At 51.7% G+C, this 20,816-nt stretch overlaps 1 protein-coding gene across 1 annotated transcript in view; it reads left to right on the forward strand.

Moving 5' to 3' along the window:
• The first annotated feature begins 885 nt into the window (after positions 1-885).
• Positions 886-20,816, forward strand: part of GFPT2 (glutamine-fructose-6-phosphate transaminase 2) — a 40,377-nt gene continuing 20,446 nt past the window's right edge. Inside the window, exons 1-7 of the mRNA XM_008541112.2 lie at positions 886-1,737; positions 12,316-12,423; positions 13,294-13,392; positions 13,896-14,021; positions 17,329-17,387; positions 18,034-18,168; positions 20,470-20,531. Coding sequence (XP_008539334.1) covers positions 1,731-1,737; positions 12,316-12,423; positions 13,294-13,392; positions 13,896-14,021; positions 17,329-17,387; positions 18,034-18,168; positions 20,470-20,531 — 596 coding nt within the window. The 5' untranslated portion in view covers positions 886-1,730. The remainder of the gene's footprint in view (positions 1,738-12,315; positions 12,424-13,293; positions 13,393-13,895; positions 14,022-17,328; positions 17,388-18,033; positions 18,169-20,469; positions 20,532-20,816) is intronic.

The raw sequence follows: 20,816 nt of genomic DNA on the forward strand, positions 1-20,816 counted from the left end.
CCTGGTGCTAGAGGAAGGCCTGATGACATCATCCTGTCCCCACCTCAGTACAGAGTGTGGAGGCTGGTCTGGGACAGAACAGCCTGCTTGCCGGGCCCCAGCTCTAGTCCTCAGCAGTGGGAACTTTGCACATGTTCCTCCCTTCTGGAGTCTGCTAACTTCCTCTGGCAACCTGCCCTGGCTCCACTCTGACCTGCACGAGCCCCAGCCCCAGCCCAGTCCCAGGCAGAGCCTGGCATCCCCGTCATCAGCCTGGCCTGCCCCCCTCCCTGTGTCCCACCTGGAACCGTCTGCCTCTCTGTGTGACACTGGATAGTGTCTGCCTCCTACCACTTCGTAAGTGCTTCGAGGACCCGGGTGGGATTATCCCCACTCATCGTTAAGTCCTTAGCATCAGGACAGGCACGAAGCAGCTTCTTAAGAACGCAGGGAGGAAGGAATGACAGTGGCCTGCGCAGGGAAGGGTGAGGCCCCTGAACTGGCTCGGCTATTTCCCAGCAGGATGACTCAACCAAACCCCCTCCTTACTCTCGCTGAGCCTCAGTTTGCTCAACAGGCAAATGGGTACAGTAAACACCTCCTCCTACAGGGCCTGCAGAGCCGAGGTGAAGCTAGAGAGAGATTACGTCAGGAAAAACGCTCTAGACAAGACGCGAAAGGCTCGTTTTGTTCTCTAACACGACTGGGGAGGAGTTGTTTAGAATTTCAGGATTCCTTTTTTTTTAAGTAAAATAAAAAACACCAGATGGCTTCAAAGTACGCAAATGTTGGGCCAGTTCTCGTGACCTTCCTCGGGAGACCCGGCCAGAGCGCAGTGGGGAGGGAGGGGACGGCCGGGAACCAGGGCGGGGAACGCCGGCCCCGGTGACGCTGGCGGGCGGATCCGGGCTCCAGGCTGCGGGGGCGGAGGAGCCCCGGCGCGCTCGGCCCAGCTGCGCGGAGGAGGGTCGGTCAGTGCCGCTCCGGGGCTCTGGGGGCGCGGGGGCGGCTTCCTGGGTCCCCCCACCTTGGCTCACGACCTGGGGAATCCCTGCCTCGGAGCTCCGGCTGTGGAGTCAATGCCGGGTTCGAATTCTGCCCTGTTGAGCACAGTCCTTTTCCTTCTGCGAGGAGCGTCAATTTTGTCATCAATCAACGAGGCCCTGGAGTCCTCTCCTCACGGGAGGGAAGCAGGTTTGAAGGCCCGAGAGGGGTCTGCGCGCAGAGGGGCGCACGCCCGGAACGTGGACATTGCGCCCGACATTGCGCTCTGCTCACCCCACAGACCGCCTCAATCCTCACCCCGGTCCGGGAGCCAGGGTCCATCGTTATCCCCATTCTACAGACGGGGAAACTGAAGCACAGAGCGATTCAGTCCCCTGCCCAAGGGCCACGCCTAATCCGTGGTGGTGTCCGGGCCCGAAGTCAGGCGGTCTGCCACCCCAGCCCATCTCCAGGACCTAATGCCCAGCGCCCTCGCGTCACAGCAAGACCTGCGCCTGGAAGCTGCCCCTAGCCCCTGCCCCTACTCCTGGGGGCCCAGTCCCCGCCGTTGCCACGACAACCGGCGACCAATGGGGAGCAGGCGAGGGGAGGGCCCGCCCCCGCCCCGCCCCCGCCCCGCCCCCGGCTGAGGCTCCGGGCTATAAGAGCAGGAGGCCGAGCCAGCAGAGCGCGAGGCGCGGACCGAGAGTCGAGCGTCCGGAGGGTGCGGAGCCCCGGATCTGCGAAGGGCGCGGGCAGTGGCCACGATGTGCGGTGAGTGCGGCCTCTCTTCCGTGGCCACCGCGGGTTCCGGCGCCCCAGCGTCTCAGCGCGTGGGCGGGAGAGCCCGGCGCCGGGGCCCGGCAGGCGGCGCGGGACGGGGGCGTCGGTCTAGCCCAGTCCCCGACCGAAGGGCTTTCACCGGCCCGGCCTGCCTCCTCCTGCCCCGCGCCCCCGAGTGGGTGTCTCAGGAAGATGTAGGGGAGAGGGGTGCCCAACCTTGGTCCCGGACTTGGTGAGGGCCACCCTGTCTCCCACAGAGGGGAGGGAATTGGCCCTTTCCCGGGCCTGGACCCTCATAACGCAGAGGTGTCCGCGTCCCATGTCCAGTAAGGAATGCGCCCCCAAGTCTCCCACAAAGGCGAACACGCGCAAGCTCGCACATCCCGGGCGCCGGGTGCCCAGCCCAGCTCTCAGCCCCCCACAGCCACCGAGGAGACGCGACCCCACCTGCACCTCCTGGTGCGCTCGGGAAGGGCCTTCGCGTCCTCCTCGCGACCCAGAATGAACCCCCTGTCCCTATCAGGGTCGATTCCGTGTTGCTGCCTCTTTGCTGGAAAGAGCTCTGGGTGAGGCGCCGGGAAGAGGCAGCGATCACCGCCGAGCCTCGGACCGAAACTGGGAGAGGGCGTCCAGGGCGGGGAGCGGGCCGGGCTCTGGGCGTCCCTAACACCGCGGCGACCGGGCGCTGTCCGGCGGGGCTGCGCGGCCGAGGCCCTGCGCGCACATCTGCAATTCCTTACACTCCTGGCTGGGCCGCCTCCGCCGGCTGGGAGAGAGCCCGGAACTTCTGCTGGGACAAAAGGTCACTGTGCCTTTTTTTTTTTCTTCTTTGAGTGGGATTCAGTTACCCATTCCAGCCTCCTGTGGCTGGAGGACCTGGTGGAACTTTTGAAGCTATGAAAGGCCTCTGTCTGCTTTCTCCGAGGGCCGTGGGGTGGGGTGGGCCGGGCCAGCGGTGAGCGCTGGCCCAAGGCCTGTCCAGGCCTTGTTTCTGAGGCCAGGCGCTCCTGAAAAAGTGAAAAAGGAGCGACTGACCAAGAAGGGAGCAGCCAACTTTGGGGCGCAGCCTTCTCCAGACCAAGCAGGCAGCAATTTAAATTCCGGAACGCCCAGCGAATGTCTCAGGACTCGTGGCCATCGTTCCCAGTGTCTACGGCTTCCTGTGGGCATTTCTGGGGACAGAGATGAGGCAAAGGTGACAGTTTTACCAGAAGCCCTTTGGGTTCCAAGCCCTTCAGTGTGGTGTTCAAGGCCCTTGACCACGTGGTGGCCTTAGAGTCAGACTAGTGCACCAAGACCTTGCCGTGGGAGAGTCTGCCCGTCCAGCTCCAGCAGCTTCCTCTCTGCGTCATTCTGTCTCCAGCACCACCCCAAGCTTCCATCCTGCTTCCTACTTGCATCCAGCTTTATCGGTGTCTTTCTGAGCCTGGGAGGGGAGGCGGGCGAGGGTTCCATCTTCAACTCTCAAAATCACCAGTTTTGTTCTGCTTTCTTAAAGGGCCGCTCATGTTCTGTCCCCTACGGAAAGGATGAACTGTGGGTTGTAACTACCTGTGTCCTGACCTTAGGGCTCCCTGCTGGCACAGCCCACCCGGCAGCTCTCAGCGAGTCAGGGAGTCACATGGAATTCCTACATGGCAAAGTTACTTCCTTTTCAAGTAGCCAGGAGAAAGTCGCAGCTGGGTGCTAATGTGTCTTTACATCTCTCTGACACTTGCCAAGCACCCCTTGCACTAAGGAAGCCATCCCAGGCTCAGCGCACAGGGGCAGCTGCCTAGAATTGAACACACTGGTCTGGTTGCTTTTAGATTATGGTCTGTGTATGTACGGCAAGTGGTACTGGTTTTCCTTTTACGGTTACTTGCTTTTGTAATGAATTCATATACGTTTTTGAAAATTCAGTCAATTTTATAGAAAGAGATTAAAGAAATGATTGTGCATTTGGTACAAGGATACAGCAAAACCTGTGAAGATGCTCCTGGAATAAACCACTTACCCTCTTCACTTTACTTTTGGGGAAATTGAGGCCCAGAGAAGTCTCTGCACACCTGTGTCTGAGCAGGAGTTGTTCCAGGTCCTTTCTCTGGGTTGGCCATCTCCCTGCTGAGATCCACTACCTTGAAGCCACTTCAGAGCTCAGCTCTCTGGGCTGTCTGGCAGGGGTCAGCAGGATCTGAGCTGAAAGGCCTTCCTGTGCTCAGATTGGCTCTCACTCTCCCTGGTCTTCGATGCTTCTCCCGCAAAAAGCCAGACCTGGTATTAGCTGATCCTCCACACTCTATGCAGATGACCCTCACAGTTCCAGTGCACTGAGAGTTTAGCTGAAATGACACGGTGTTCATGGGTGGTTTTGTTGACATCAAGAGTTGCCGTCATTTTGCTGACTTTCTGCCAGTAGAAAGGTTACTATATTCCTTCTCTCCCCGCCTCCCTCCTTTTCCCATTTTCTTTCCTTCTTCACTCAGCCATTAGTGAATGGCTTCTCCTAGAGAGGCCCTGGGGCTGTGTGGGTGTGATCCTCCCCAAGAGAAGGAGCAGGTAGTTGGAGGGATAACGCAGGAGATAAATGCTGCTGTGGAGGGAAGACCTCGGGCACAGGTGCAGCCTGGCAGCCCCATGGCAAACCAGCAGGCAGACATCTTTCTGTTTGGTGCACAGGGTTCAAATTTTATTTTTTAAATTAGTTAACAAATTACAAAATTGGGAGATTTCACATAGGTAGGTGGGATTTTCTACTTCTCTTGAAAAAACCCAAGGTGAGCAACCTGTATTTCTGAATAGCGCCCCCAGGATGATAGGTGCAAACTCCTCAATTCTACCAGCCCCTGCCCAGCTGCCTCGCTCACTGATGGTACCTGTCGGGCCCTGTGCAGTCTGAGCTTGGGACCCTGGCACAGCAGAGGCATGGAGCACTGACTCCCAGGAAGAGAGGGAGGAAGGGAGGAAACTGGGACAGTGCCATGAGGGCCTGGCCTCGTGTATGAGCTCTGCAGAGAGAAAGAGGTGATGGGGTGCCAGGCTGCAGGCCCAGCATATGCAACGGCACGGCAGCATGGACTGTGCCTGCACGGGGATCTGACAGAAAGGACTGCACTGCCCATCTGTGAATTCTTAAATCTTCCCTGTGCTTCACGGCTGTGTTTAGTAATCTATGGGGGGGTGGGGGGGGGCATGGGGAGGAGGGGTGCTGGCTTTGGAGAATTGGATAATTCTCAGTTTTTGCTAAAAGGTAAAGCCCTTGCCTTGCATTCATCATCTTTTGTCTTAGTTGGTATGTTAGTTTTCTCTGGCTGCTGTAACAAATTACCGCAAACTTACTGGTTTAAAACAACATAAATTTATTTTCTCATAGTTCTAGAGACTAGAAGTCGAAAAATCAGTTTTACTGGGCCAAAACCAAGGTGTCAGCAGGACCCCACTTCCTCTGGATGCTGTAGGGGAGAACCTCTTCTTTGTCTCTTTGAGCTCTGGTGGCCGCCGGCATCCCTTGGCTCGGGCCACATCACTGCCTTCTCTGTCTCCCTGGTCACAGCGCCTTTTCCTCTTCTGTGTCTCTCCCTTATAAGGACACTTGTGATTGCATTAGGACCCACCGGTGTAAGCCAGGATAATCTCCTATCTCAAGATCCTTAACTTAATCACATCTATAAAGGCCTTTTTCCATATAGAGGAACATTTATGGATTCTCGGGGAGAGGACCTAATATCTTTGAGGGCCGTTATTCGTCCTGCTACAATTGGGTTCTTGCTCTCAGGTGCCTTCCCCAAGAACACCCCAGTGTTGCCAATCCCAGATGCTTAAGTCAGGGCCACAAGGACATTGACCAGAGGGCTGCTAGGACCCCTCCCACACACACCCCCAAGTCCCCTGGTCCCAGCACCCTCAGACTGGACTCAGCACAGTCAGAAGGTGAACACAGGCATCAGTTAAATACCCCATCCTGCACTGGCAGGTGTCACACACCCAGTTGGACCAAACAGTTTTCACAGTTTCTCTACAAATCAGTTCTCGGGTCACGTAAGTACGGCGCTCAGAGGATCTTGCCCTCCGTGCACATGCATACCCTTTCCACTCATCTTCCATGCAAGCAGCACGCATGGTTTTATTCCCTAGAATCAAGAGGAGCCAGGACATGCACAGTCTGTTTACTTGCACGGTGGTCTCTCGGGAGAGCTTGCCCCTCATCTCAGCGGATGAAACAGCAGTCCAGGGAGGTTATGTGACCCAGCAGACAGCTCACCCTTTTGTCCCAAACTACTTCTGGCTCTCAGAACCCCATCCTATTGACACTCCCTTCCTCCCTATACCAGTTCAGTTCAGGGACAGATGCCTCACAGGGGACTGGGCTGGAGTTAACGGTGCACAGACTCTTGGGTCAGATCACTTAGCTTGTTCTCTCTCCAAGCCACAGGGGCCTCTCAAAACAGAGCCCCCTACTCAGTGATGTGCAGAAAAAATGCTTAACAACAGCTCCCTGGTTTGCCCGTTTCTGTGGTGCCAGTATTCTCCCCATGGCTAATTTCTGTTCATCAATATAAGGTCCCTGAGCGTGGAGCTGGGAAGAGGTGCACACAGTTGGCTCTCGGGAGCTGCTGGTCCTCCCACACAGCTCCCACACACCACTGCTCCTGCTTCCGGGACTGTCGGGACTGCCGTGGGCACTCTGGGATAGCGGCCGGTGGGCAGGGCTCGCTCAGCACTGCCTGGTATCCCCCCCGCCTTCCTCCTCCTCCCCGTCATCATGCCGTTTCTCTATCAGTCGGTCTTATTCATCAGGGGTTTCCCAAATTTAGGGAAACCTTCCGGAAATTTTGTAATGTGGCATGAGTAAACAGTGCTTTTAAATTGAGGCGTTATTTTATATTTAGCAAAATTCATTTATAAAGGGAGATTAGCCTGAGGTTACAAACACTCTTCAGAGAAAATCTGAAGATCAATTTGGTAAAAAAAAAATTAAGTAATTTAATCTTATCGTCTCCCTCTTTAATTTTCAAAGGAAATATTTCTCTCACTGAGAAAAAAAAGGTCTAGTTTTTTTTAAAGCCAAATTCTGGCAGTTTAAATAAGACTTCTGGTTTTCCTCTTAAAAGTTTTTTTGGTATAATTTAGAGAATATGTTGCTTCCCCTTTGCTCTTGGTGATATCTTAACCTGATAAGGACACCAAGAACTCTTCTATTAAAAATAGAAATGCCTTGCCCACGTTTGCTGCAGGAGGCAGTCTCCTGTCATCTCAGGGACTGCCGTGGGGCGGTGACTTTAACCCACGGAGTCCCAAGGAGGCCTGAGGCAGGGCGAGGCTGTTCCCAGAGGAGCCAGCTGCTCCCGATCCTGAGCCAGGCCTGTGGGTCCCTGTGCCTTTGTGTGAGAACCAGCCTGTGGGACCTCACGCTTCCTTGACACCCCCACCTCTGCTCTCACTTCTGCCAGGAGGCAGCAGAAATTGTCATCTCCCCCTCATCAGTAAAGTGGCATTCCTCAGTCTACACGAGTGAAGACTGGACGTGGAGAGAGGCCGCAGCCTCCTGTGCAGCCCTCACCTCTGGCCCAGCGGCCTCCCCAACTTGGGGACCTCCTGCAGAAGAGTAGATCTGCGCCCCCGCCCCCAGCACACCACACAACCCCCCGACACTCAGACACAAACCCGCGCACTTACATGCACGCGCTCACACTCTTAAGCGCTGTTTGCATGCTGCACAAAGACTCCAGGAATTCTCACAGCAACCCTGGGCGGGAGGTGCCGCCACGGCCCTGCTCTGCCGGAGGTTCCACGACTTGCTCCCAGCCACACGGGGGGCAAGGGGCGAGCTGGGATTTGAAATCAGTATTTGGCGCAGCTCTGTGCCTCCTGCTGTCACAGACAAGTGAGCAGGCGAGGGAGAAGGCCCTCAGGCGGGGTGACCCAGCGCGTCCTTTACGCTTTGGACCGTGTGCTCGGATTGTGCTTTCCCCCTTCCTGTGGCTGTTGTTCCCCAAGTGAGCTAGGGAGCCACAGTGAAGTCAGAAGGGCTAGATGACAATCCTGTGCCCACCGCCCTCTGGTTCACGTAATGGCACGTGTAAAGTAGTGTATCTGGGCATGTGTCGAAATGTCCTGAGCATACAAAGAGCACATGTGCAGTCGAGGGGACTTTCTGCCCTGAGTCCAGCACCTTCCTCAGAAGCACCCCTGCCCCGGGGTCACAGGTGTCATTCCAGGAATATTGTCTGCGTCTCTCCAGCCCACCCTGCATCATTTACTCGTGTTCTGCAAGCTGCTTTTCCCCTTGACACATCTTGGAGGTGTAGCTTGTTTTCCAAGAGAGCACACAGCTTCACCTCATCCTCTGTGGAGGGCGCCTGCCTCTGGCCCCGTGGGCCCCACCGTGTGGCTGCATCGTCACTTACCTGGTCCCTGCCAGGCATCAGGCTGTCTCCAGACTTCAGCTGCCACACACAGCACTGAGCACTCTCCTTGTACGTGCACACAGGCATCTCTGCAGAGATGGCTGTTGGATACATTCCTAGAAGTGTAACGGCTCTGGTCAACAGATGTGTACATTTTAATTTTGAGAGAATGCCAAATTGCCTTCCAACCAGGGTGCACGAATTCAAACTCTCACTTATTGTCAAACTGTTTGCTCTTTACTGATCTCATAGGTAAAAAATGGCTTCTTGGCTTCCATTATGGATGGAAGGGGTTCAAGGAGGGAATTCTGACGTGAATAGCAAGAGAAATTCTATTTCATTATTTTTTTTTTAAATAGTAAGAGCACAGTGTCAGTGCTGTTTTAGTCACTTCATCTCAGTAGAGTGCAGGGAAAATCCAGCCAGGAGGGTGAGCTGCGAGACAAGAGAGGTTGTGCTTGGTTAATGAAAGAACTTACTGAATAGATGTCGGCATGCAAGAGATTTTTTGTTGAAAATTAGATTTATGCCTTCTTGCAAAAAGACCTTAAGAAACACTCCTTGGCAGCCGCCCTCACCACACTGATCTCCCAGTCTGTGCCTGAGTGGCTGCCGAGCCTCTGGCTGGGTATGGACACAGCTAGTGTCCTGAGGACAAGGACCCTTTAACCGCCCCAGCCCACCAGGGGCTCTGGTGGTGGCACCCCCTGCACCAAAGAGACTGTTCTGGATCTTTGAGCCAGAGACGCATCCGTGCCTGACGTGAGTCCAGAAGTGAAGCTGCCCGGAGGAAGGGGCATAGCCGGGAGGACTAGAGAGCAGAGTCATAGAGCACTCACGCACTCATGAAAACTTTTCAGCAGTTAAGTGCGTTCTGCTGGTTCGGATCCCGGGTGCGGACATGGCACCGCTTGGCAAGCCATGCTGTGGTAGGCATCCCACGTATAAAGTAGAGGAAGATGGGCATGGATGTTAGCTCAGGGCCAGTCTTCCTCAGCAAAAAAGGAGGATTGGCAGCAGATGTTAGCTCAGGGCTAATCTTCCTTAAAAAAAAAAAAAAAAAACCTTTCGGATTTAAAGCTTTCCAGAGTTGGGCTATGGCCTTTGTGTCACCTGCAACATGCCTGTTGGCTCCCCTTCGTGGGGGGCAGCTGTAATTCTAGAACAATTCCCAGGATGCCGGGAAAATTTGGTAGTTTAAAAGACTCCAAAAATGATCTGTGAGTTTGTAGAACCGTCTCCCAGAGGCGTGTTCCTGATGGTGACTGGAACTTGGCTGTGCCTTTCCAGGGAACTTTCTGAAAAATTAATGTTTTGGGAAGTTTCACGAAACAGATTGTGGTGATGGTTACACAACTCTGTGACTATACTAAAAACCATTGAACTGCACACTTTAAATGGGAGGATATTGTGGTCTATGACTTATATCCTAATAAAGCAGTGAAAAATTTTTTAATGTTTATATTAAAAGGTAACTATTGGGTTTTTTAGTAAGGAAGGTGACAAAAATACATCCCCTGCCCAAGTGTGTTTAGGTCAGAAGTGTCGGTAGAGATGAGCCCCTGGCGCACAGACGCTCGGCCACCCCGCCCGACGGCACCTTCGCTGGGCAGGGCCATTCTGACATATAGCCCTCGCCTTCAGCATCTCGCCTGACCGAGGCCACCAGGAAGACAAAAATAGCTGACCGCCAAAATTCCCCTCAGCCGTTTTTAAAAGAAAACGTCTGTAACTGCTCAGAAAGCACACTATGCATCTTTTTATACATAAACCCTGCACCTTAATAGTTGTGTGCAAATATATCCTGTGTACAGTGACGTACAGTACATAAGAATGCAAAATATCATTTTTAGCACTGTTTAAATTTATCGCCTGTTTTTTGACTGACTGTCCAGATGAATTCTAGCAAGTTAAATGTCCACATGGTGTGACCCTACTTACTGCTGAGGAATGTAAAGTTCATTTAATTGAAATGTAATCATTCATTTGGATGTACCACATTGACTGGAATCTAATCTGCTGAATGACAGCGATACTGCAGATGGTTTTGCACATGGTCGTGGTTAACTCTCGATTACCCGCAGGCAGGCGTGCACTCTGAGGTTTATCTCTGGCAAATATTTTCCCCTGTTTTATTGAGATATAATTGACATATATCATTGTGTAAATTTAAGTTGTACAACATAATGACTTGGTATATGTGTGTAGTGCAAAATGATCACCACAATAAGATTAGGTAGCATTCATCACCTCACATAGTTAAAATTTGTTTTCCTTGTGATGAGAACTTCTAAGATCCTCTCTCTTAGTGACTCTCAAATACACAGAGTATTGTTAATTATAGTCACTGTCCTGTACATGACGTCCCCAGAACTTATTTATTTTATAAATGGAAATTTGTACCTTTGACCAACTTTACCTAATTTCCCCACCTCCCACGACCCACCTCTGGCCACCACCTGTCTGCTCTCTGTATCTATGAGTTTGGCGTCTTTTAGATTCCACATATAAGTGAGGTCATATAGTGTTTGTCTTTCTCTGTCTGACTTATCTCACTCAGCACAATGCCCTCAAGGCCCATCTACGTTGTAACAAATGGCAGGATTTCCCTCTATTTTATGGCTGAAGGAGATTCCTTTATAGATAGATAGATAGATATAGATATAGATATCTAGATATATATACTTTATATATGTATGTCACAATTTCTTTATCCATTCATTCGTCGATGGGCACTTAGGTTGTTTCCATCTCTTGGCTATTGTGAATAATGCTACAGTGGACATGGGGATGCAGATTATCTTCTTTTTTCTTTATTTTTCTTTTTTCATTTTTTTTGGGGGGAGGATTGGCCCTGAGCTAATGTCTGTGCCAATCTTCCTCTATTTTGTATGTGGGGTGCTGCCACAGCATGGCTTGATGAGCGATGTGTAGGTCCGCACCCAGGATCTGAACCTGTGAACCCCAGGCCGCTGAGGCGGAGTGTGCAAACTTAACCACTGTGCCGCTGGGCCAGCCCAGATCTAGCAAAGTTTTAATCCTAGTCAGACCTTTCTGTCATCCCAGCCAAATGTAGTTGGAAAAATAAACCTTCTTTTAACCCTATTCCTCCCCGAGGCAGCGCTGCTCAGTGGTTTGGAGCATTTAAGTCCTGAAGTCAGGTCTCCTTGACCCCACTCCTGACTCTGGCCCAGTCACAGGCCCCCAGGCTCCTTCTCCAGAAGGTGAGGGGAGGGGAATGGCAGGTCCAACCTCCAGGACGCTGTGAGCTTTGAGTGACAGCTGTGCGGGAACGCTTGGCCAAGTGCCTGGCACACACTGAGGTCTCAATAAGATGAGTTACTATGAATGTCCCTGAAGCCCAAAAGCTTTTTCATGATTCAGACTATCGCTTTCCTGATTAATATAGATTCATGGTCACTCTATTCCACATACATTTATTGAACAAGGACCGCATGCTGATACACAGTGAGAAATATAAAGATAGAAGCGCCAACCTGTGTCCTTGTCAGGGATGTAGATGCAAGCGCACGGGGGTTACCCAGGGCTGGGGCGTGCTTCTGCTGGGGCCTGGACAAGCTGCCCTGGGAGGTGGGGTTTCCCATGTGGGGCAGGGAGGACGAAAGGACAGAGGGATGCTGGGATGGGGCGCTCACAGGGCAGGATAGCCGTTGAAAAAGTAGTGTTTATTGATGCTAAAGCCTCAAGCAGGAGGGCCAGTGGGAAGTGGAGCAGAGGCCCAGCCCTGTCCCACCTGTCTCTGGAGGCGGCTGCGGCCTCCCGAGGACTCTTCCCAGGCATGTTCTGTGCCAGTCAGAAGTTCTCGGAGGTGGGGACTTCCGGATGTCCCTGGGTGGTTGGGCTGTGTTGCTGACCTTTACTATTATAAACATTGCCCCCGGACGTAGGTCCCTGGAGAGGTTCCGTGCAGTGGAGCTGAAGGCCGTAGTGTGTGTGTGTGTCCTTCACGTGTCTCGTGAGTCTCTGGTCACAGAGGGAGGGCTGCATAGGACACCCTTCCAGAAGCAGGAGGGGCGCGGCTCTTCTCCAGGGATGTCGGGAAGGCCCCGTCCTTCCTGTGCAGGCAGCTGGGAGCCTCCCACAGTGCAGGAGCGCTCAGGCGTTTTCTTCTAAACATGAACCAAGTGTTTTATAAACATGCGGTTTTCCCCTCTTTTAACAGGAATCTTCGCCTACATGAACTACAGAGTCCCCCGGACGAGGAAGGAGATTTTTGAAACCCTCATCAGGGGCTTGCAGCGACTTGAGTACAGAGGCTATGACTCGGCAGGTAGGCCCTGCAGGCGGCTGCAATACACACATAACGCTTCTTCAGTAAAGAAATTTGAAAGCTGTAGAAAAGGAAGAAAGAAGGATAAAACAATCTCCATCAGAAGTGTCCCCCGTCAATATCTTTGCGTCCCTCCTCCGGTCATTGACATGCGTATATTGGGGTGGTCTGGTGGAAATATCATGCATAGATGTTTTTTTTGTCTTTACTGAATTGAAATTATGCAATTCTGTAATTTTACATTCTTTTTTCACTTATCTTAGCGTTTCCCATTATCCTAAACTCTTCCTAACGATCTTTCCAAGTGGCTGCGCAGTCCTCTGCTGGATGACTGTCTCAGAGTTCACTCCTCCATCCTCTAACAGGTGGATATTTAGTCTGTTTCCCATTTTGTTATTAAGCAGCCTCAGAAGGAAGGGAGAGCCGGACCATGTTCCATCCCTATCAATTGTTAACAGAAGCAAGTCAGATGAAAGGCTGCAGGAACACTGATGCGATGGAGATAGTGCTGAAGAATGCAAAGGATGCAGCAAGATAGATGCCCTCCAATGAGCCGCTGACTTCAGAGGCGGGCATGGGGGCACCTGTCCCGCAGGGCTCGAGGGCTCACCCTGGTTCGAAGCCGGGGAGGCAGCCACAGCTCGGGTTCCAGGCGCACGCTCCCTGCTCACTGTTAAGCATTGCCACAGCTACAGCCTATTGTTTCCAAGTCGATATCCCGAACACTATTGGGTTCTCTTTTGGGCAGCCCGGGGAGCAAGAACTAATGAAGTGACAGCTCTGTGTCGCCCTCGCCCTGGGTGGTACCCTGTAACAAAGTGTGCAGGCAAAACTTACATTCCAATACAAAAAATCATGTTTACACTACAGGTGTGGCAATCGATGGAAATAATAATGAAGTCAAAGAAAGACATATCCAGCTAGTCAAGAAAAGAGGAAATGTCAAGGCTCTTGATGAAGAACTTTACAGTAAGTGGAAAGCACAGTGAGTGAGAGCAATGCACGTAGCCTGGGTCACTTTGCAATCTTCTATTCCAACAGCACTCGAGATGAAAAGTTCACTCACCCAAGTGTGGATGCACAGGCAGAGGGCTAAGCCCAGGCTGTAAAACTGAGTTTCCCAGAATGTGGGACAGTTTATTTTAGGTGGAACTGCATGGAGAATCATTTTTTTAATAATTAGTACTTATCTATTTATTTTATTTTTTTCTGATAAATGGTACTGCTTTTCCATTATGGTAGTGTTCTATAATTTTCTTTTTAAAGTAAACTTGTTTCGGTTAAGGTGACTGATAAGTACTAAATAAACAGCAGCAGGGGGCTGGCAGAGTCCCCAGGGTGGGCTTTGTGGTTGAGGGTGGCTGTGCTTTGGGCGCAGCTGGTGGGTCTCCCTTCAGTGAGGCCAGCTCGCCCTGACTGTACTGTGTCAGTGTTTATTTACACTGCAGCAAACGGATTTCTCTTTTATCTAGAACAAGACAGCATGGACTTAAAGGTGGAGTTTGAAACCCACTTTGGCATTGCCCACACACGCTGGGCCACCCACGGGGTCCCCAATGCTGTCAACAGCCACCCACAGCGCTCAGACAAAGGCAACGGTACGTAGTGTGGCCTTGCTCCCCTGTGCCGACGGTTGTGCCCGGCCCTGAGCTGCGCCAGGTTGATCCACGCCCACTGCCAATTGGCTCCACAGCCGGCCCTGTCCTCCCTGAAGATGCAAAGTGGTGGTACTGGACCTCAGCCTGGCCCCTGAGCACTGCTGGCCCCTTAGGCATGCACAGAACAACGTGGCCTCTCCTATGAGTGCTGCTGGCTCTTGGGACCCAGCCTGAATGGGACCTAGTGGTGTGACGGGTTGAAGGCCTGAGCCCTATTCCTCAACAAGGGACCCAAGTGTCAGAGGGCTGGCACTTGAGGGAGGATGGGGCTCCTTCCTCATCCACCTAAACCCACCCCTGCCCCTGAAGAGAGTGACCTGAGCCAGGGCAGATGGCAGTGCTGATCTCGTTCGGCATCCATGGGCCGCAGCAGCTGAGGGCTTGAGGTTTGGAGAAGCAGAGGCTGCCACTGGCGGCCCAGGAGCTCCTCCCAGCAGCAGACCCCTCAACTTGGCTTGCTTTGCTTTTGTAAAAAATCAGAATAGTTGTACATAAAGTCCAGACGTCCGGCATCCCTTGACCAACTGGAAGGTATGGTAACTGGGCTCTGACGCAGCAGGCCAAGGTCACAGAGCAGGGACACGGCAACTGCTCAGGGCAGCCACAGGGGCACAAGGCCCTCTTTAGTGGGCTGGGGGCTCACCAGTTCTCCCAGTTTCCCCTGTGCCAGCTCGAACTCGTGGGCCCCAGGACGGTTCTCCATGCCCTCTTTCTCTTAAATGACGTCCCCGCCCGCTCTCATGAGGGAAGGGCTGGTAGGTCTGGGGCTCCCAGTGGCAGCTCTCAGGGGCTCGTGTTCAGCCCCCAGGGGCACTGGGGCCTCCTGCAGTAGGATACAGTGAGCATGTGAGATGGAGAGAGGGCACAATCTCTGACTCTTCCCAGGGCTCCAAGGGCTGGCTCCAAGGGCAGACAAGAGGCCAAGACATCATCCAGGCCTTCCAGTGAATCCCAACTCTGGGTTGGACCCAGTCGTGTCAGAAGCCCCCAGTGACCCACACCAGGCACAGTGAGGAGGGTATCTGGTGGAGAGAATGATCTCTGGATCAGCTAGGATGCCCACCCAAGATGCCCCGTGGCGTAGGGCAAGTTCTTGCCAAACCCCACATTACAGCAGGGATCAGAGTCCTCAAAGCAATTGTGGGTACTTCTCAGCAGGCACTTAGCTAATGCTGGACCAGCCTCACTACACTTAATTGTCCTGGAAGTGAGGCCACAGCAGAGAGCAGCACCTCCCTGTGCAGCCTCCTTTCCACTGTGGACGGTAGTTCCCCAAGGCAGGCAGTATGCTGCCCTGGGTGGAGGGACGGGCACCCCAGCCTCAACAGAGCCCGTGTGCTGCACCCTCTCTCCGAAGCACTTTGCAGAGTGCATCACCTGCCCAGATTGAAAGGGAAGGCCTCCTCTGGAGAACAGAAGGAGAGCCTCACGTGCCCTGCTCAGCAGAGCAGCTAGCGGTAGCACAGGGGCTGGGCTGCACATGCATCCCCACGGTCAGAGTCTCGGGCAGTGAGGCTTTGGCTGGGGACTGATCCTTGGATCTGGTTTGTTCCCTGAACCATAGAGTATCCCACTACTGGGGTAGGCACCCTACACCCAGGAGGGGGCAGCGGACCCCATGGTCCTGAGGACCCAGAAGTACATCCAGCCAAACCCCAAGCCAGATACAGAGGCTGGTCCCTGGAGCAGCAATGTTGGCTGGAACCACGTTCTAGACCACGTGCCCTCGGGTAGCACTACCCCAGCCACAGACTCCTGCCCACTCGGCCGTAAGGTGAACCCTTCACGTCAGTGCAGATGACGATTCAGTGTCCCTGAAGCAGGGAGGCTCCAAGGAGATGCCCCCACCACCCAAACTTGGAAGTGCCTGCCCTGACTCAGGATGAGTCATTGAAAGAAAATAACATGAGAAATAAAACATTCATAAAATTTCTGTAGCAACTCATCAGTGATAGCTGAAGAGCATACTTTTAAGACTTAGACCCGGCAACTTCACAGCACAAGGAAATTACACAAGGAAGTTTTCCCAATGAAAGAAAATGTGACAAGGTTAAGAAAATAATGTAAAGAAATAATGTCACAGTAGATAAGGAAAAAAATAGAGAAGGGGATGGATATGGAGGCAGTTAATAGAGATCCAACAGGTGGATAACTGGTGCCCCCCAGCTCAGATCCGAACAAATGAAACAGTAACAAATTCACAGAGCTGTAGCAGAGACCAGCTGTGGCTCACACCCCTGCTGAAAATGGCTTTTCCTACTCAACCATCAGAGTGTTTGTAGGACCTCTCGAAAGTAAACAATAGGTTGTAAAAAAAAAAAGAGAGACAGAAAATTATGGTAAAAATAAAGAAAAGGAATAAAGGAAAAGGGTTTAAAAGATATAGTAGGAGAAATCTGTCCTGTACTGAAGAAAAACTTGAATCAGAGATCCAAAGATTCACTGAGTAATAGTATTTATGAAGAACGACCAACATCTAGGCACGTCCTGGTGGGTAATCGAATCTCGAGGATAACGAAGAGTCTTTCTGTCATCTAGGCTGAGTGGGAAAGGAGGTTATTTCCTCAAGTTACTGATTCAACAGCTATTGATGGAGGAAATGCAGAGGCGACTGGGGTGGACGTTCCTCACCCTCCCAGGGTCACCAGGGGGTCCCAGCTAGGCGGGAGCAGCCCTGATCCAGTGCATGGGGTGCGGAAGCGCGGCTGTGCCGCAGCGTGCAGGGAGCTGGGAGAAGCTGTACCCGGCGACCTGCAGAGAAGCGTCCCTGGCCACACAGGAATGTGGGTGAGCCCAGGGATGCCAGCACCTCTGGGAGTTTCCCCCCAAGAAAACCCGAATTTTTAAGTGAAAACAAAATTTTAGACTCAGATCTTTTTACGGTTGCTAGCCTGTGGCCTCTTTGAGCCTGAAGCCTGTTGGGAATGCCTGGAATCGTTTCCATTTAACCAGGGGTTAAACGGGTTTGGTGTAAATACCAAAGCCTGTTTGAGGATATTGCAGACCAGAGCTCCATGGTGGTCAGATGGGTGGGTACTTTGTATCAAAGAGAAATGTATGTTTCCTCGGGTTCAAGTCGTAGACACAGCAGACATCAGTTCTATCACTGCAAATGAAGTTTGCTTAACAGAAGTCCCTGGAGGAGCAGAGTTTGCAGAGTTTCAAGCTACTGAATCATTTTCCTTCTCATCTGACTTGAACTTCTCTTCTTCATAGCATTTCTCTCTTGATTAAACTTTTCCTCCAGAATTTGTTGTCATCCATAATGGGATCATCACAAATTACAAAGACCTGAGGAAATTTCTGGTAAGACACCTCCCCTGGCTAACATATGAGTCGAGTGGTATTGGTCTTCCCCGGGAAATTTCCAATTGGCACATCTCCCTCTGGAAACAAAGGCAGGAACTGAGTGAGACCCACATGGGACAGAAACCTCACCCCCGCTCAGCCGCCTCCCCAGATCTTTCTGGAGGAGATGGCAGGGGATTTGCAATTACCTCAAGGGCCGCCACAGACTCGAAGAATAAAAAAAAATGCACTTCTTTTTATTAAAGTATCTGCGCTAAATAACATATCAGCTCATACCCCAAATGGAATGTGGAGTGGGAAGGCAGACAGCAAGTGTGTAAAGTATGGGACGGTCACGGTGTTGGTTGGGATGTGGGTGGCTTTGACTCAACACATTTGATCATTTCGACTGCTGTTCTTATGCAACGTTCAGATTAATGGCAAGGACAAGCTTCTGAGGCAGGGTGATCTCAGGGAATACCGGAATGACTCAGCCATGTTGGGCTGTGTGATTCTGGCAAACATTTCTCATCCCCTCCCTCTTTTCCTTGTTCTCGCCTTAAGTCTTTGCGAGGGCAAATCATAAGGGAGGAGAGGGAGCTGGCCAGGCCGGCATTGCGCAATGACAGTTATCTGACACTCTCTGTGCAACCAAATATTCCAGGAAAGCAAAGGCTACGAGTTTGAGTCAGAAACAGATACGGAGACCATCGCCAAGCTGATTAAATACGTGTTCGACAACAGAGAAACTGAGGACATTACATTTTCGACACTGGTTGAGAGAGTCATTCAGCAGTTGGTGAGTTATAAGTTCCACCTGTCTAAATCATCTCTTCATTCCCTCATTTTTTATAAGCATGTATTAGCCAAATTCGTGCAAAGTATCTAAGTATTAAAGATGGTTTGTCTACGGCGTCTGGCCTTAAGATGTTACACCCTTGTGGAATTGGGAGAAGTTCTGAGATTTTGGTGGTAAACATCAAATAGAAAGTGCCTTGTTTCATTTTAACCTCTGAAAATGTGATTGGCCGTCTGATCTGTGGCTTCTTGTGATGGCATGTTGCTCATGGGACCTTGGTCATGGCAGTTCGCTTTGTCATCTTGTCAGTTGCGTTGTGTGCGCTGTTAGTTACGCACCTGAGATGAATTTAACTGATGTTGGAGACTTAGAATTGTAGTCTGTCTTCCTGTTTCAGTAAAGCAATTATTCGTCCAGGGGGAGAAACGCCCACGCGTTCTTACTGAGTGGAGTTGAAAGGAAGGCGGTAAAGACAGCAAGTGCGGACTCTTGAGAAGTTTGACTGCAGAGGAAGGGCACAAGGAAATGGCCCAGCGGTGGAGAGGATTGCAGTTCTGAGGGAGGATTGTGTATCTGTGACAGGAGATATCAGATCACATCTGTGCGCTGAGGGGAATGATCTGGGAGAGAGAGAGAAATTGGCGATGGCCCAGAGGACTGGACCCGCAGAACGAAGTCCCCTCCAAGGGGCACAGGCGGGGGGATTGTCCAAGAGAGGCCTCTCCCTGGAGGAGGCGGTGGAGCAGACGTAGGCCCATGTGGGGTGTGGGGGCAGGGGAGAGGGCTCCACACCTCCTAGAGCTCGTCCTCCGGGGCATCAGGGCCATAAATAGCTCCCCCCAGACAGCAGCCACCTGTGTTCAGGGCGAGACTCTGGAACATCCAGGGTCACAGGGGGCTGCGGGTACGACACTGTGGTTTAATATATATCACCCTTCGGTGTTTTCAGAGTGTTTTTCAAAAAGTACATCTACTGTTGAAACCCTTTGCTCTGTGACTCCCCTTTTTGGGGGTCCGAATTTAGAGGATGTCTTTATAAATAAGAGTAATGTACAGTATAATGTACAGACTAGTGCACAGTAAACCAATTTGGTTTGGCAACACTATATGTCTTCTTTTCCATTTGTAACTTTAAATTTCAGAAATATCAGTGATGGCACTTTGAAAGTTCAGTGACTTCTCTTGTCTGAAGCAACACGGGGTTCTTTTTGGCAGACAATGGGAGGCATTTTTCTATTCAGTTCTACTTCATTGTTGACAAAACTGGCAGAGGAATGTCACACTCCTCAGGGTCTGCCTGAAGCCCCTTCGTTTTGGGGGGTTTCAAAGGCCCTTAGTGGCCTGGGGATGCTGAGTCTGGCTTTCTCTGGCTGTGTGACTGAGCTGGCAAACCAGCTGTCACATGCTGGCTGCACGGCGGGGCCTTGGGTCTGCCCAGGGTTCCAACCCTTGAGGAATTTCAGATGGAAATCCAGATTTATAGCTGGTCGTTCATAAGCACAGTCTACTGGGGACATGGTAAATTAGCACAGGATGGTCAGAATGTAGGAGAGAATTTTGCACCAAGGTTTTAAATAGAAAGAGTATTTGAAGTCTTGAGTTAGGAGAACTAGATTCTAATTCTGGTTTGCACAAACTAACAAGCTGAGGCACAGAGGGCAAATGACGGTCATCGCCGTAGAAATAGTAACAAGAACAATGATGACAGCTCATGTTTCTATTGGTTCTCCGTGTGGCAGGCACTCTTCTGAGCACTTAGAGTGCATGAACTCACAGAAGCCATCTAGGGTAGGACTGTTCTGGTTTCCCCTCACCACAAGGCGCACAGAAGGCTGCAGTGATTGTCCAGTTAAGAGGTGGAGCCAGGATTTGAACTCAGGCTCTGACATGTGTCGAGTTGAGTCCAGGTCATGGATTAACCCCTCTAATCCTCACGGTTGCTCCCTGAGTCAGTACTGTCCCTTAGGCCCAGCACAGGACCCTGGCCCCAGTTCTCATTTCCTGAGGTTCTAACTGCGCCAGTCCCCCCAGTTCATCGCAGAGCTGGGAGTCATCCCTTGTGGGCCTGGGCAGGGGTGGTCCACATTGCTCACAATGAAATCCTCAATTTCTGGTGTCTGGTCCTTCACCGTGTACAGTCTCTCTCACTTCCTCTCCTGACGTCACCCTGCACCAGCTGTCCTGCATTCAGCGCCCTCCTGAGTGACCCCAGGACTGCCCTCAGTGAAGAGGGGCCGAGTCCTCAGTGGCCTGGCTCAACCAGCACGAGTTATTCTTCACTCTTTTCTCCTGTGTTTTCAGGAAGGCGCATTCGCATTGGTCTTTAAGAGCATCCATTACCCAGGAGAAGCTGTTGCCACAAGGTGAGGCAAAACACTTTGACATTTCCAATAACAGATAAATAAAATGAAACTGCTCAGCTTGAGGCACAAGGGAGGGGTAGGGCCTCTGGCAAACTGGAAGGTACTCAATCTAAGGGACAACTGTGGCTTAGCCACAAAAAAGGTACCCCACCATCTCTGTGGCTGGAGCTTCTGACTTTTTAAAGATAAACTAAAAAGTTGGATTTTTTTTTTGAAATCTCCAGATTTTTAGAAGTTGACAACAAATTCAAATTAAAAATAAAATTGTATAGCAAGGGCAAGATC

This window comes from Equus przewalskii, chromosome 13 (genome assembly GCF_037783145.1).
Source record: "Equus przewalskii isolate Varuska chromosome 13, EquPr2, whole genome shotgun sequence".
Classification (NCBI taxonomy): Eukaryota; Metazoa; Chordata; class Mammalia; order Perissodactyla; family Equidae; genus Equus; species Equus przewalskii.